The following is a 15,998-nucleotide window of genomic DNA, read 5'->3' on the forward strand; positions in this document are numbered from 1 at the left end:
GGGAGAGGGAAAGGGAGGGGAAGAGAAATGGGCAGTGAAACACGGAGGGGGGCTGGAGAAAGGGGGAATTGCGGACAAGGCAGGTGAGAACTAAGGAAACCACAGTAACGACGCTGCTGTGGTTTCTGCGGTGACTGCTTCCATACAAGGAGCGTTGACAACTTGCCAGGTACCTTGTTAGAGCTTTACTTACATAATATCATGTTATCTTCACATCTCTGCGGGGTTAGTGTTAGTGCCATTTTATCGAAAAGTTATCCGAAGCTTGGGGACGTTTTGTAACTTCCCTAAGGTCTTAAGCTGAGAGGTGGCCGAGAACGGATTCGAATGCAGGTCTGTCTACCTCCAAGGCCAGTGAGGTTAAAATTAATCTCTTAGGATTTCGAAACAGGGTTGGTGGGTCTAAGGAGGATTGTAGTCCCGGTTTTTCCAAGTTTTGACCTTAGTTCCATTTCTGCGGTCAAATCCCCACGCTCCGCGCCCTTTCTCCACTAACAGCGTCCAGTCTCCATGGAGATCGGCGTGGGGCGGGACTTCCTGCCTCACGCGCAAACACTTCCGTCTCGAGCCGGAAGCGCCTTGGCTACGAGACCGAGTCTCCCGCGTGGGTACTTACTGGGTAGTCTGAGTGGCGGGACTGCGGCGACCGTGAGTGTAAGTGGCTGGGACACCTGAGTCCGGCGCGGCCATGCTGACCCCCGCGTTCGACCTCAGCCAGGACCCCGACTTCCTTACCGTCGCCATCCGCGTGCCCTACGCCCGGGTCTCCGAGTTTGACGTCTACTTCGAGGGGGTCGACTTTAAGTTCTACGCCAAGCCGTACTTTCTCAGGCGAGTTCTCTGTGTCCGGCCCTGGAAATAATGTATATAGGGGATTGATTCGTTGATTGATCTTTCATCTCTCAGTTACTCTTGAGATAACTGTTTACCGAGGAAAGAAGAAAGAGCGAGGGATTTAATGATTGCCTTTTCCCGAGATTTCCGCGGCTTCTTTCAGTGCTGAGGAAATGACCTCGTCAGAAGTGCTTTCCACGTGTTGTACAAGCTCATTCCGTTCTTAAACTTTGTTAAATCCCCACCGTAAAAAAGATTTCGAGCCATTATAAGACCTGGCGTTTGGGATCTTGTAACGTCTGCAGTTTCTGTCCTATCGCCCTAGTTCTCGTACCTTTTTACTGTTGTTATCGCCCTGCGTTGGTCCTCCTACCCTATCCCCTGCTCCAGGACGGTGCGCGCTGACTTCCCAACTGACCAGTCCTTTTGACTTTTATCAGTCGACCTTCTGCTTAAGAGTTGTGTTGACGCTTGGCGGGCCGCTCCCTACTTCCTGATATTCTCTCCTTTCTTTGCCTCCTTGACACCAAATTAACCTCGTTCTCCTACCTCCTCCTAACTTGTCTGATTTTGCCTTTAGTTGCGGTTGTCGTGCGTTCGCAGTGAGGGCCCTTCATCACAACCTGTTTGCATTTTTTCCTTACAGAACCATAACAAAAGTAGCAACAGCTCCGTGGGCTCACTTTAACGCATACAGGCGTGTTATGTGTATTTGTGTATATTATCCCATTTGACCTGGGCAGCGAGAGCTCTTTGGAAATAGGCATTGATTGATATTAGCTTCTTTTTACAGAAGACACTGTGGATTTTTCTTCCTAAAACATTGTCAACCCCTTTCCCTTTCCTGCTACATAAAATCCATTCTCCTAATCTTTCTAATTCAAGTGTAGCTGTAGCCTACCTTTTCTGCCCAAGTACTTTCCTAATAAACCTTGCTCTTGAGTCAAGCTGGTTCCTTCACTGGGTGGGAAACCGTTTTGCTCAGATTCACATTAAGCCCTGACTTAACTTGCATATACTGCACTTTCCTATTTCTTTATTCATTTGTTCCTTTGATTTATTTATACCAGGCTGGGTTTTAGGTATTGGAGGTGTAGTGGTGTCTCATAAAGTTTACATTCTAATGGGGAGAGAATAGCAATAAACGAACAAGTAAAGGTATGACTCCAAATTGTGATAAGTACTCTGAAGGGAAGTGCACGGAAAGAAAATAAAGGGGATCCTGTTGAAATGTAAAGTGGCCCCGGGAAAGACTTTGAAGAAGTGATATTTAAGGCAGGACATGAAGAATGGAAAGTAGATGGTGATGGTGGTAGCAAGCATTTAGTGAATTTTCACTTCAGGTTAATACTTTATGTGGATTATCTCATTTGATTTTAGGACAGTCCTACAACATAGTGTCTGTTGTTAACTCATGTCACAGATGAGGTATCAGAGGCTCAGAGAAAAGATGTTAAATGTGATAGGAATGTAAAATTAAATACAATAACAGGAGTTTCAAGGTAAAAACCATTTTGCCTAAGTTTGGGAGTCTTGATGAAGCCCAAATAAGAGGTTATTTGTGAAATACTTTAAAGAGTATTCTTTACACCAGTTCATCCATTCCTTGAGTAGCAGGGACTGGGGAGTTGGGCACACCTGGGTCTCAGCATGCTTAACAGTTCTGGCACTTACAGCAAATTATGCTGTCTCAGTTTCCTAATCTTTACAATGGGACTAATATTAGTGATCGTCCAGAGCTGATGTGAGGATTGATATAATGGATGCATAGTTTTTATTGCCGTGCCCATATGTTCAGTAAACAGTAGATATTTATTATAAGGGCCTATTGTTCTAGTTATCTGTTGTTGCATAACCAATCAAATAGTGTTTTAAAACAACAGTTATCTAACTCTCTTGCCCTGGTTGTACCTCAGGAATTTGGTAAGAGCCTGGCCGAGCTGTTCTGACTTGAGATCTTTAATTCAGTTGTAGTCATATATTGGCTGGACCTGGAACAGTGAGGGCCAAAGCAGGTGGGGACTGGTGGAGTGGCTGGGGCACAGCCTCTCTCTTTGTGTACTCTCAGGACTCCCTGTGTGGTGTGTTTGCATGGTCTAGTTTGATTCCTTTGTGGGGGGCGGGGGGGTGGAGCTGAAAGTTTCAAAAGTCAAGTATTCCAGGGGACAAGGCAGGCTCATATCATTTATGACCTAACCTCAGAAATCACACTGTCATTTCTGTTCCATTTTATTGGCCCCAAGGCCACTCAGTTTAAACAACAACAACAAAAACCTAGTTAATTAATTTTTATTTTAATTCCAGTATATTTAATATACATTGTTATATTAGTTTCAGGTATACAATATAGTGATTGAGCAATTTTGCATGTTACTTAGTGCTCATCATGATAAATGTGATGTTAATCCCTTTCACCTATTTAATTCAGTCCCCCCCCCCCCCCCCCCTTAACCATCAGTTTGTTCTCTTTGGTTAAGAGTCTGTTTTTTGGTTTGTCTCTTTTTTGTTTTCCCTTTGTTTTGTTTGTTAAATTACACATATGAGTGGAATATGGGATTTGTCTTTCTCTGACTTTGCTTAGCATTATACTCTAGATGCATCCATGTTGTTGGACATGGCAAGATTTCATTCTTTTCTATGGCTGCGTAATATTCCATTCTTTTATGGCTGAGCAAATATATATACATATATGTGTGTGTGTTTTATATATATATGTATATACATGTGTATATGTGTATACACGTACACACACACTGCAACTTATTCATTCATTTACCCATGGACATTTGCAAGCTCACTCAGTTTTAGGGGGAGGGGACATAGACCCCACAGTTGGGAGGAGTGATGTGAGATGGGCCATCTTTGAAAATACAGTTGGCTACAGTACAGCAGAGGTGAATAAAACCTCCTCGCTCCTCTGCTTGGGAAACTGAGAGTCTATCAGGGGTGGCAGATCTGTGAACAAACAGGATTTCACTCTTATGCAGTAAGAATTTAACTCTATACTTACAAAGAATTTAGGAGAAGAACATTGGTATTAATAGCTTACATTTTTGGAATGCTTACCTACTTCACAGTAATAACCTCTTCTTGCAGTAACTCTGGGGGAGATCTGTTATTTCTCACTTTTTACAGATGAAGTGTATGAGCTTCGAAGTTGATTAACTTACACAAAAAAAGTTGGAGAGATGGCAAATGGCAGAGCTGGAACTCAGTTCAGATTCTGAAAGTGAAGTTAGTGTTTGTAACCATTAAAACAAGCTAGTTTATCCATAAACGGACTTCTTATGTTGGACTTAGAAAGGATTTTGGTTTGGAAACTGCATTGTAGCTCCAGGAAGCCTTAAGATCAAAGTTAACTAGGTTGTGAAGCCCCGGGCCTTTGGGACCTGCCAAGTTTTGTTATTGTTGTTGTTGTTGTTATTATAATGTTAGAATAGGAAGCATATGAATAGGAGATGTGGGAGGAAAGGAGCCTCACATTTTAAGTTTGGAATGGAATGGAGCTGGTCTCATATGTGGTACTCATGAGTGTAAATTATTGAGTTGATGTCAGGCAGCCATGAAAACTTTTTCACTAGAAAAGTGACACTCTGATTTCTATTTAATTTTTTAAAGTCTGTTTCAGTGTTTATTTATTTTTGAGAGAGAGAGAGAGAGAGAGAGAGCCCAAGTTGGGGAGTGGCAGAGAGAGGGAGACACAGAATCCGTAGCAGGCTCCGGGCTTTGAGCTGTCAACACAGAATCTGATGCGGAGCTTGAACCCACAAACACTGAGATCATGACCTGAGCCGAAGTTGGGCACTTAAACCCACTGAGCCACCCAGGCGCCCCTGATTTCTATTTTAGAAAAATTCTTTTGGGACCTCTGTGGAAGATGCGACTGAACCAGAGTAAAACTGGAAACAGGGAAATCAGTTCATTTCCTTTACAGTGAAAGGGGGAAAATCCCTGTATGGTAATAATGAGAGTTGAGAAAAACTTTCGTTTTTTGCTTTTTTTTTAAAGTATTAATTTGCCCCAAATAAACAATTGGTTTTGTTGTTTCTTTATTGTTTTCCATTTTAAAAATGCTTTTGGGAGGGAGGGGAGCCATTTAGTATACCTTTTTGGAGCCCCTGCTGTATCAGGCACCAGGTATATTAATAACTCCCTTACTCATTAGGTAGACGAAAGTACTGTAGAAATAGTGATGACTAATATTTATTGTGGTTTTTCTTTTTAAGCATCGCTTTTATTGGTGACTAGGGAGTATTCAGGCAGAAAGATGAGGCAGCTGTGATTTCTTTTATCTTAGCTAGGGAAGAAATGTAAGTTATTTAGTTTGCAAGATGTTAAAGAAATGCTGAAGAATTGCCTTTTAAAATGGTTGATAGGTTTCAGTGGTAAACGTACTATCATTGATGGTCACTTATACTCTGTAATTTAAGGACTTGATGTAACCTATTAAATCTGCAGATTAACCCTTCCTGGAAGAGTTGTAGAAAACGGAAGTGAACAGGGATCCTATGATGCGGATAAAGGTATTGCCTTTGGAATTTTGTTACTTTTTTTCTTTGGATTCTTCATGTTAGAATAAGTACATCATAATCTTTCAAGATACTATGGGGACCTTTAGATGTATTGCAAATGCACACTTCATTGTTTCTTAACGCCCCGTGCCTATTCATGGATTTCTTGACAATTACAATTTCCTCAGTCCTGTAAAGTACTTCACAGTACTCTTTAAAGTTACTTAAATACCCTGTTTCTGTTTCCTAGGTGTTTTATTTTCTACTTCTACTTTGAATAAGAGTTTGAAAGTTAGATTATGTGGGGGGTGCCTGGGGGGCTCAGTTGGTTATGCGACTGACTCTTGATTTCAGCTCAGATCATGATCTCGCGGTTGGAGAGTTTGAGCCTCACGCCGGACTCTGTGCTAACAGAGCAGAGCATGCTTGGCATTCTCTTTTTCTCCCTCTCTCTCTGCCCCTCCCCTGCCCAATAATAAATAAACTTTTTTAAAAAGTTAGATTATATGAGAAAAGATGTGGATGATTTTGGAAGCTGCAAATCAAATTTTTCTTGTATACTTTTTAAAGTTAAAACTTAATAACAGGTAAGTGAGAAACTGTTCAAAGGTGGCAATTAAAGGCCGACTGCATTTTCTTCTCATGATTGATAAGCCCTTCAGTTTAGCTATTGTCGAAACCACTTATTTTCCTTTTGTAGATGCCTCTGGATTTTTCTTTATCAGTGAATCTGGAATAAGAATACCTTGTATAGTCTTGTGTAATTTATTAAGTGTAATATATTTCTTGACCTCAGTAAACTAGGGTAAGAGAGGAAGGATGGCATGAAAGTTAAATGACAAAGTTATAACCCATAATACAATGTAATTAATGTGATAATGAAATATGAAAATGCCTTTCTAGGTAGTAAGTGTGCTTTTAATTGCAGGGAAGTTGCATACTGAAACAAATTTATTAAATTTCAAAAGTACCCAGGGATTTAGGAAGCTGCACCTGTGGGTTTGGATTGAGTTGTTTTTGATATATACTTGACTTTCATACAGCGTGGGTTTGAACTGTGCAGATCCACTTATATGCGGATTTTTTTTTGATACGGTATTGTGTTGTAAATGTATTTTCCGTACGATTTTTTTTAACAACATTTTCTTTTCTCTTTAGTGTAAGGGCACAGCATTTAATGCATACAATATACAGAATATGTGTTAATCAACAGTTTATGTTATTGATACGGCTTCTAATCAACAGTAGACTATTCATAGTTAGCTTTTGGGGGAGTCAAAAGTTAAACAGATTTTTGACTGGGTGGGGGTTCACATCCCTAAGCTCCATTTTGTCCAAGGGTCAACTGTATTGAAATATGTTTAAGTGCAATGAAAAAGGTAAAAAATATTTTAAATTCACAGTAGTAAATAATGTAAGAAGTCTATGGGGTAGCCTCGATGAAGTGATAAACCTAGTCAGGGAAAGGAAAGAAGTGCATAGGTAGAATTTGAGTCTGTCTTAGACTTTGGGGATATGTCTCTTGAGATCTCAGATAGCTTTTTAAGCTATAATTGCTTTAAGATTTTGTGAATTTTTGAAATTGCTGCTATTCATTGGATTAGGTATCTTGATTTTTCTTTCCTAGTTCAGAAATAAATCTTATAAGTAGCTATGGGCTAATTCTAAGCTACTGCCTTCTCAGGTCATTGAGTTTTAGAGGTTTTGGCTTGGACTTTTAGTATTACCAGTAGGTTAAGGGGATACTGTGTAAGACTAAAGCATTCTGCAGCTTTAGCAGATTAATTTCTTATACAGGTGACAGCTGAATCAGTGATTCTGAAAAACCCTATTTGAGCCTTTTTCTTTTTTTCCCAAGTTTTTTTTTTTTTTTTAATATTTATTTTATTTTTGAGTGAGAAACAGAGCGGGAGCAGAGGAGGGGCAGAGAGAGAGGGAGACACAGAACCTGAAGTAGGCTCCAGGTTCTGAACTGTCAGCACAGAGCCCAATGTGGGGCTTGAACTCACGAACCGCGAGATCATGACCTGAGCTGAAGTAAGACACTTAACCTACTGAGCCACCCAGGGGCCCAAGCCTTTTTCTATCCTGATTTTTATTCACTATATAACAAGGGCATAATTTTAGAGCCCTATGAAATAGGAATACATATTTCTTGGATGTATTTGTGTGAAGTCTTTGATTTTTTTAATAGAGCTAAGTATAAAACAAATTTATCTTTAAGGAATTTTTACCATTCGATTGCCGAAGGAAACTCCTGGCCAGCATTTTGAGGGACTGAACATGTTAACCGCTCTTCTGGCACCAAGAAAATCCAGGACTGCCAAACCACTTGTGGAAGAAATAGGTATGTTTATTGTAGTTAAGAAATAAAGATAAACAGAAAATTTGGAGTGCTTTGTGTTTCTGGGGGAAGAGGGATATAGCAAATAGGAAATGGGAGAAAATGCCTCAGGTGACAAGATAAGGACATCACATGAAAATAAAACTAGCTCATTTGGTGACATATTATTTCATTTATTATTTATTTATTAAACATTTATTTATCTTTGAGAGAGAGAGAGAGAGAACATGAGTGGGGGACGGGCAGAGAGAGAGAGAGAGAGAGGGAGACACAGAATTCGAAGCAAGCTCCAGGCTTCAAGTTGTCAGCCAGAGCCCAACACAAAGTTCAGACTTGTGAACTGCAAGATCTATCATGACCTTAGCGGAAGTTGGACGCTTTACCAACTGAGTCACCCAGGTGCCCCGGTGACATATAATTTAAAGACAAAAAACACATTACTGACTCAGTGTGTCAGTCACATTTTTGGACCAGTTAAAACAGCATCTCTGTCTTTTGCAAAGTAATGGCCTCTTGAGCTTTGATCAAAAGTTTATAAATTCAATGAGTTACGTAAAATGAATACCGCCTAGGTCAAGAAATGGAATGTTTCCAATACCCTGGAATCCTACCCTGTGCCTCCTCCTGGTCCCTTCTTCCTCCCTCCTCTGCGGTGTTACTGCTACCTTCAGTTTTGCCTGTTTTTGAATTGTGTATATAACTCAGGCAGTATGTGTTCTTTTTTGTATGGCTTCTTTCACTTAATATTCTTGTGAGGTTTTTCCATCTATAGCTGAGGTTTGTTTGCTTTCATTGCATTTACTATTTATACATCTTTATACTCTTGAGGGCCTTCGGATTGGTTCCTTTTTTGGGGGGGAAGCTATGAAAAATAGTGGGGTTGGGGCACCTAAGTGGCTCATTTGGTTAAACATCTGATGATGGCTCAGGTCATGATCTCACGATTCGTGGGTTGGAGCCCCACGTTGGGCTCTGTGCTGACAACTGGGAGCATGGAGCTTGCTTCAGATTCTGTGTCTCCTCCCTCTCTGCTCCTCCCCCGCTTGTTCCTGTGCCCTCTCCCTCTGTCTCTCAAAGTTAGACGTTAAAATTTTACAAATAACGAGGTTATGTATATTCTTTTACATACCTTTCAGTGCATGTGGGCAGGCATTTTTTATACCTTTTCCCCTCCAAGTTGTACCTAGGAAACCCAGTACTTGAATAAATTAATATTTAACACATTCAGGTGCTTCTGAAGTTTCTGAGGGAGGAGTAGAAGCTGAGGATGAAGAGTTTGACTGGGAAATTGAACAGGTCCCCTATGAAGAGGTATCAGAAAGTGCTCTGAATCCACAGTACCACTATGGATTTGGAAATTTACGATCCGGAGTGTTTCAGCGGTTACAGGTACGGTTTCTTTCTAAAAGACCTTGTTGTATAGGGTTTTACCATTTTGATATTTTAATTTCAGTTCTGCTCCTACTTGGAGATCTTTAATGAAGATGATAGGAGGTGATGTATTCAGAGCACAAGTCACAGCTGCTTCTCTGTAGTGATTACACACGTTTGTTCCTTTCCATTGCATTGGTGGTTCTGCCCAGTCACACTGTGCTTACAGATGTCAGATGTCCTGTTACTTTCTTTTTTCTCCACTTCATTCAGTATTCTAGACATGAAGTTTCCAAAACACAAAACGGAACTCCTCTTTCCTCATACTTAACTGCAAATCTTTGTGTTACACTTCTGAAAGATGAAAATGATTATGTGATGTTTTATAAATATAAATGAGAGAGAATGTTCCCGGTGAGAATGAATTTGTGTCTTTTGATCGAATTGTTTAGTTCTTGGTGTACAGTGGGCACTTGTGTCTGTTTACTCTTGGTGGGGGTTGAATGTAATCTCTTGTTAGAACCCAATCGTTTGTCACTTAGGCTAAAAAGGAATGACATCAGTCTCTCTTCCTCAAAAAACATAGGAAATTCCGCTTTATTTTAGTTTATGGGGGGAGAATGAAATGGAGAGGAGAGATTTTGAACTATTTTGTACCTGTGTTGTTTTATAGAAAATGCCTCCCTAGAATGTTATATGATGGAAAGTATTTCTGAACCATTAGCTTGGAGTTTTGTTTCATTTTGTTTTGTTTGAATTTTAAATGAAAGCAATAGTAACAGACAACTTTTTTTTTTTTTTCAATCCCTATCTGGGCAGAGGACATGAAATCTCTTTAGGCTGTAGTTTATTATAGTAAGACATATTTGAATTTACTAAAGAAGGGTTTACCTATGTTTTAGTCCCACTTCTGCTGCTTAGATTTGGGGTGATAGGCCAGTTATTTGATCATAAACAAGTCTTGTCTCCTCTTTATCAAATAGGGATAAATTTACTCATCTACATTGTAATAGAATTTAGAAAACTTAGGAGATGCTGCATTATTAAAACTCTTTGAAAAAGAATAGGATGCTAGAAAGACTTCTGCCTATGAAAAATATAAAATGCTCTCCAGACTCTTTGAAGAGAACAAAATTGGGATTTACTTGAGCAAATAATGCTGATTAGATACTCCCTTCAAAACCCTTATATGCTTTTTTCCCTGAATTACAGTCTCTCCATAGTCTCTCTCCCCAATCACATTTTCTGGTCATCTCTGAGGTAGTTAGAGTCCATTTTGTCTACAGCGCTAACTACAGTGAATGGACCTCACCTGTTTAGCTGAGAGCTACTTTGTGGTCCGTCACTTGGGGTTTACCTGTGTGAAGCTCTAAATGAATGCTAATACAAGTCAAGCAGGCCAAGTACAGATTGTACATTCAGATGGATCATCATTTCTGAGGCGAGGGAACTTGGTTTCTTGCTGCTGCCGTTGAGGGGAGAGCCTTTCAAGGGATTTCTGCCAGGTTGCTGAGAAGATGCTGGAATGCCATAACGTAAGCCTAGGCCAAGTCCTTTAGGTCCCAAGTTCTTGTATCTGTTGGAAATGTTCAATAAGTAATTTAGATTTCTTTTAAAAAATGTTATGAAATATTCTCTGTGTTTTTCTGAATGTCGTAACTAAGGCACCAAATCTCTGGGCACCTATCACCCAGCTTTAAAAATAAATGTCAGCATAGTTAGAGCCCGTGATTACATCATTCTGTTTCCCCTCAGAAATGAAACACTGAATTTGATGTTCATGATTCTCGAGCCTTTAGCTTGATGATCTAAAATCATTAAAATGTTCAGATTTTAACTGAATGAGCATTGCTGTTCTAAGCTGTTTGAATGCATATTTTCTTCGACAGAGGAAAAAAAGAGAGCCATGGATGTGAACAAGCCCTGAGGGTGATGTAACTGGTAACTAGTGGTGCAGGCTTATAACCCATGTCTGTAGTAACGGGGTAACAGAAAGTTCTCAAAGTAAACATTTTTGTGTGTTTAGTTTTGTGACAAAACCTGATCTGAATCGATGTCTTTATTATTATTTTTTTTTAACATTTAGTTTTGAGTGGAGAGGGGGAACAGGAGGGGCAGAAAGAGGGAGACAGAGGATTGGAAGCAGAGTCTGCACTGTAAGCGCAGAGTCTGATGCGGGGGCTTGAACCCACGAGTCGTGAGATCATGAGCTGAGCCAAAGTCAAGTCGGCCCCTTAACCCACTGAGCCACCCAGGAGCCCCACCGTTGTGAGTCTTTTATTAGTTAGTTTTTTAAATCCCGCTTAGTGTGCATATTGACAGATTTTGCCAGAGAAATAGTAATGCATTTGAATACAGGGTGCTACCCCAGATTTAGCGGGGGTTAAATAAAATATGTAATGGGTGTGTACCAGTTAACTTCTCTAAATTCTTTAAAAGGTCTGAATGCTGAAGTTCACTCCTCTCTAGGGGGACTTGAGTAACAGGTACTGGACTACCACTGTCTGTGCATCAACAGCCAACAGCTACTGACTATGTCCCTGTGCCAGGCACTGTGCGGGGCTCTCGTGTGTATCTGTTCCATCCTGGCATCGTTGCTGTTACTTGTGCACCTTTTACCAGTGGACAAACCAGTAGATGTAGGTACTGGTTTTTCAAAATGATATACATATACTTTTTTATTGAATGATTTTTTTTTTAATTTTTTTTTTCAACGTTTATTTATTTTTGGGACAGAGAGAGACAGAGCATGAACGGGGAAGGGGCACAGAGAGAGGGAGACACAGAATCGGAAACAGGCTCCAGGCTCTGAGCCATCAGCCCAGAGCCTGACGCGGGGCTCGAACTCACGGACCGCAAGATCGTGACCTGGCTGAAGTCGGACGCTTAACCGACTGCGCCACCCAGGCGCCCCTGAATGATTTTTTTAAATATAATTTATTGTCAAATTTGCTAACATACACTGCGTAAAGTGTGCTCTTGGTTTTGGGGGTAGATTCCCGTGACTCATCGCTTACATACGACACCCATTGCTCATCCCAACAAGTGCCCTCCTCAACACCCATCACCCATTTTCTCCTCTCCTCCACCCTCCCCTCAAGATTATATGTTCTAATGAATAAAACTAGAAGTTTGTGGTATTCTTCATGACCATTAAGGAATGAAAACTTTCAAAAATCCTCTGTGAACCAAAGGACACCCTCTCTGGGGTATTAACGTAGGTGTGTTTTGTGCGATAGTGGCCCCCAAATCTCACATGATTGGTGTTCCTCGCAGAGTTGTTCTGCATTCATGACTGCTCTGTGTAAGATACCACTACCCTGTGCTTAAAAAGTGAGCGACCATTTGACTAAGGTTAGTGGTGTGGGTGTCTTTCTGCTAGTGAAGCAATGAGAAGAAGCTGGAATGATTACTGCCTAAATACCTTTGAGAACATCTCTTCTGTTTTCAAGTGATGGACTTAAGAAACGTCAGCATTTTCTTAAAGAATGTTTTCTCACAAGTTTAGACTTTCTCTCATTCTGCCTTTGGATGAGAAAATATCCATGAAGTTTTGTTGATGGCTCGTATTTTACTAGTTTTTCCACAGTCTCTTTTTTCCCCCCTTAAGTGAAAAATAGGTTTATTTTCTTTGATGATAAAAGCGATATATATTCATTATAAAAATATAACAAAGAAAGGAAACATCATTCGTAATTCCAAGACCCAGGTATCTGCTCTTAATCGAATAATTTAATCCTTCATGGGGGGGGGGGATTTATAGTCGATGTTTTTTTCCCCTCCGACCATGTACACGGCATATGCTTAGAAACTTCCATATTTCATACTGATAATGAGAAGAAAAAAGAAGTGGTATTTGCTGAAACATTCTTTTTAACGTATCTCTCCCTTCCTCATCCCTTTTTTCTTTCCTTTCTAAAACCGCTGCCAGCCGCCAGGGCGCCTTTGGAAAATTGCCCCGGCTGCTCAAAGTCAGGGCCTCACAACCGGCATCAGGCGGTGGGGGCTGCCAGGAGCAACCATCCCAGAGTCTCTGGGCGCCAACCCAGCAAGCTCCCGGCACCGCCGCTGCCAGCAGCCACAGGACGCTGGCTGTCCGGCCCTTTTCCTTCCCGCAGCTGCACCAGGGACCCGAGGCTGTTGTCTCCAGGAGGCCTATTGGCCAGATGTTCACACAGTTAATTTTCTCCCTGGAGGGTCTCTGCCATAGCGATGCCAAAATTTAACATAAGCCTGATTTTCATCCTGCATGACCTTTTCTTGGCAATACCCACTTTAAATGGTTCAACTGACAGTGGCCGTAGCAGAATCACCGCTGTTCTGGTATGGCCGAACATTTCCCATCTCCTTATCTTTCTACCTTTGGTTGGTTGATGCCCTAGATGGATTTCTCTTCCCCCACGCTAACTTGGCTTTGTAGTTCCTTTTGGTTCCTCTTGAGAGTCCGGTTTGAACAGGGCCACCGTGTATGACCGTGTGTAGGATGAGCCTGGTGGGGCTCGTACTGCTGGGGATGTTCGTGTTCTTTGGGGTACAGACTGCATAGCTACATGTGGAGGCCCTGAGTCTGGAAGCAAGAGGGGAGAGGAGGGAGAGAGGAAGGACAGCTGCATTCTTACTGTCTAATTCTTACTCTCATGAGAGCAGAGACCTGGTGTGTATATTTATTTCTGGATCTCTAGCACCCCAGGCAGCCCCTCATACAGTATTTCCTGAATGAATGATTTAATACTGAAGGCCAGGAACAGTGCCAGGGATACAGTAAGGAAAAATAATTGACCAGACTCCTGTCCTCATGGAATCTTCTAGTGGGAAGCTAGTCCGTAATCCTGTAAACAACAAATAAACTAGAGAATTTCAGATAGTGACAAGTGAAGGAATGGATGGGGTAATGTGGGAGACTGTGGGGTACTCCTTTGGTGAGGATGCCCAGAGAAGGTCTCTTTGAGGAGCGACATTTGCACTGAGTCTTGAATGGTGAGAAGTGTATCGTAAATGCAAAGTCTCAGGGTTTTAGAAAGGGAAGGAAGCCTGGTATGTGGCTTGGGGGATTTGAGCCAGAAGAGGAAGGTAGGAGGTGGGCGTGAAGTACAGGACAAGGGTTAGATTGTGCAGAGCTGTGGGGAAAGTCTGGGTTTATTCTCAGTGCAATTAGTATTTTGAAATGCCTGTGGTTCCCTTAGTCTGTTTATCCTCTGAAATGTAGTTACCTACAGAAATTCCCAGATTCTACCCCATTTGTGACCTTATATCTGGTTCAGGTGAAGTAATGAAGCAGCACATTTTAATCCCTATTTTTCTCTTTTTGTTGCTACTGGCAAGTGAGGACGTGGAAGGGGAAGGAGGACAGGTATTCCCAGTAGGAAGTTGGACAGTGAGTGCAGGGAACAGCATGGAATAGGGAGACACAGAGGAAGGAATCTAATTATTGAATGTATTAAGCCTTGTACTTGATGCTTTACTTGTATTATTACATTTAATCCTCATAACAGCCTGTGGTAGACAGAATGATGCTCCTTCCCTCCCCATTCCCTGGCATGTCTGTGTGTGCCAGTCCCTGGAACATGTGAACATACTGCATTATGTGGCAGAAGGGACTTTGTACGTACAATTAAGTTAAGGATCTTACGATGGGGAGATTATCCGGCATTATCCAGGTGAGTCCTATCTAATCACAGGGCCTTTATAAGAAGGAGGTAAGAGAGTCAAAGTGAAAAGAGAGAAGGCCACATGATGATGGAAGCCGAGGGAGGAAGGGCATTGTCATGGGACATTTTTTTAATACACCTGCCAAGAAATGAGGAAGCTACCCTCCAAGATGAAAGAGGCAAAGCAACCAATTCTCCCTTAGAACCTTGAGAAGGAACCAGCTTTGCCTTCCCTTCATTTTAGCCCAATGAGACTGACTCTGGACTTGGGAGCTCCACACCTATAAGAGAATATATTTGTGTTGTGTTAAGGCGCTAAGTTTGTAGTAATTTATTACAGCAGCAAGGGGAAACTAGTCCCCAGCCTCACGGTGGAGGTGTCACTAGACTCATTCACAGAAGGGAGGCTAAGATTCAGGGAGGATGCACAGTTAGACTGGAGCTGAGGTGTTTATTTTTTTTTTTATTTTTTAATGTTTATTTTTAGTTTTGAGAGAGAGAGACAGAGCGTGAGTGGAGGAGGGGCAGAGAAAGAGGGAGACGCAGAATCTGAAGCAGACTCCGGGGTCAAACTGAAGAACTGCAAGACATGACCTCAGCTGAAATTGGACGCTTAACTGACTGAGCCACCCAGGTGCCCCTGGAGCTGGGTTTTAATTTCAGTTTGTCTGACTACAGATTCACATTTTTTTCTGCTTCATTGGGCTGCTTTCAGAAGTGAGTGAGTGAGTGAATGAATGAGTACATGTATGTATGTGCAAGGAACTCCTTGGGGCTAGTAGGGAAGCAAATGTGTGACTTAAGGGTGCTGGGAAGAAGGACTTGGGGTCCATGGGCAGGAAACGGCTCTCATGGTAGCCGTCTGGCTGACATGAGTCTAGTGGGCCCAGTACAACTCAACCTCTCCTCCCAAGGCATATGGTCAGCACCTTTTCTGGCTATGTGCCTGGAGGACTTCATTTCAGGCAGGTGAGGAAGAGAGGAAGAGTCCAGATTGTCCTGCTTGGGGAAGAGATGCTTGTGGTGGGTTGCAGTGGAACTCTGAAAGCATTTTTTCATGGAAACATTGCCACAGGGTTGTACGCCCTTTGAATGGAGAGTACTCTATTTAAAGTTTATTATAAGTGGAATAAACTTGTGGGTTACCATGAGCACATAAATACTGGTTTTAATAGTATTTCTATAGGGAAATATATTCTTAATCTCCCAAAAGTGAATTGTAAGGGAACTTTTGGAATGCAAAATTTTATTTGGGGACAGCCAAGAATCTGGTTTTTGCCTGGAATGTTT

General features: G+C 41.5%; 1 protein-coding gene across 1 annotated transcript in view; it reads left to right on the top strand.

Annotated features, from left to right (window-relative positions):
- The first annotated feature begins 573 nt into the window (after positions 1 to 573).
- SHQ1 (SHQ1, H/ACA ribonucleoprotein assembly factor) overlaps positions 574 to 15,998 on the top strand; it is a 99,661-nt gene continuing 84,236 nt past the window's right edge. Inside the window, exons 1-4 of the mRNA XM_040492158.1 lie at positions 574 to 831; positions 5,293 to 5,357; positions 7,570 to 7,692; positions 8,918 to 9,078. Of these exons, the coding sequence (XP_040348092.1) occupies positions 689 to 831; positions 5,293 to 5,357; positions 7,570 to 7,692; positions 8,918 to 9,078 (492 nt within the window). The 5' untranslated portion in view covers positions 574 to 688. The remainder of the gene's footprint in view (positions 832 to 5,292; positions 5,358 to 7,569; positions 7,693 to 8,917; positions 9,079 to 15,998) is intronic.

This window comes from Herpailurus yagouaroundi, unplaced genomic scaffold (genome assembly GCF_014898765.1).
Source record: "Herpailurus yagouaroundi ecotype Mexico unplaced genomic scaffold, PumYag 183, whole genome shotgun sequence".
NCBI classification, from domain to species: Eukaryota; Metazoa; Chordata; class Mammalia; order Carnivora; family Felidae; genus Herpailurus; species Herpailurus yagouaroundi.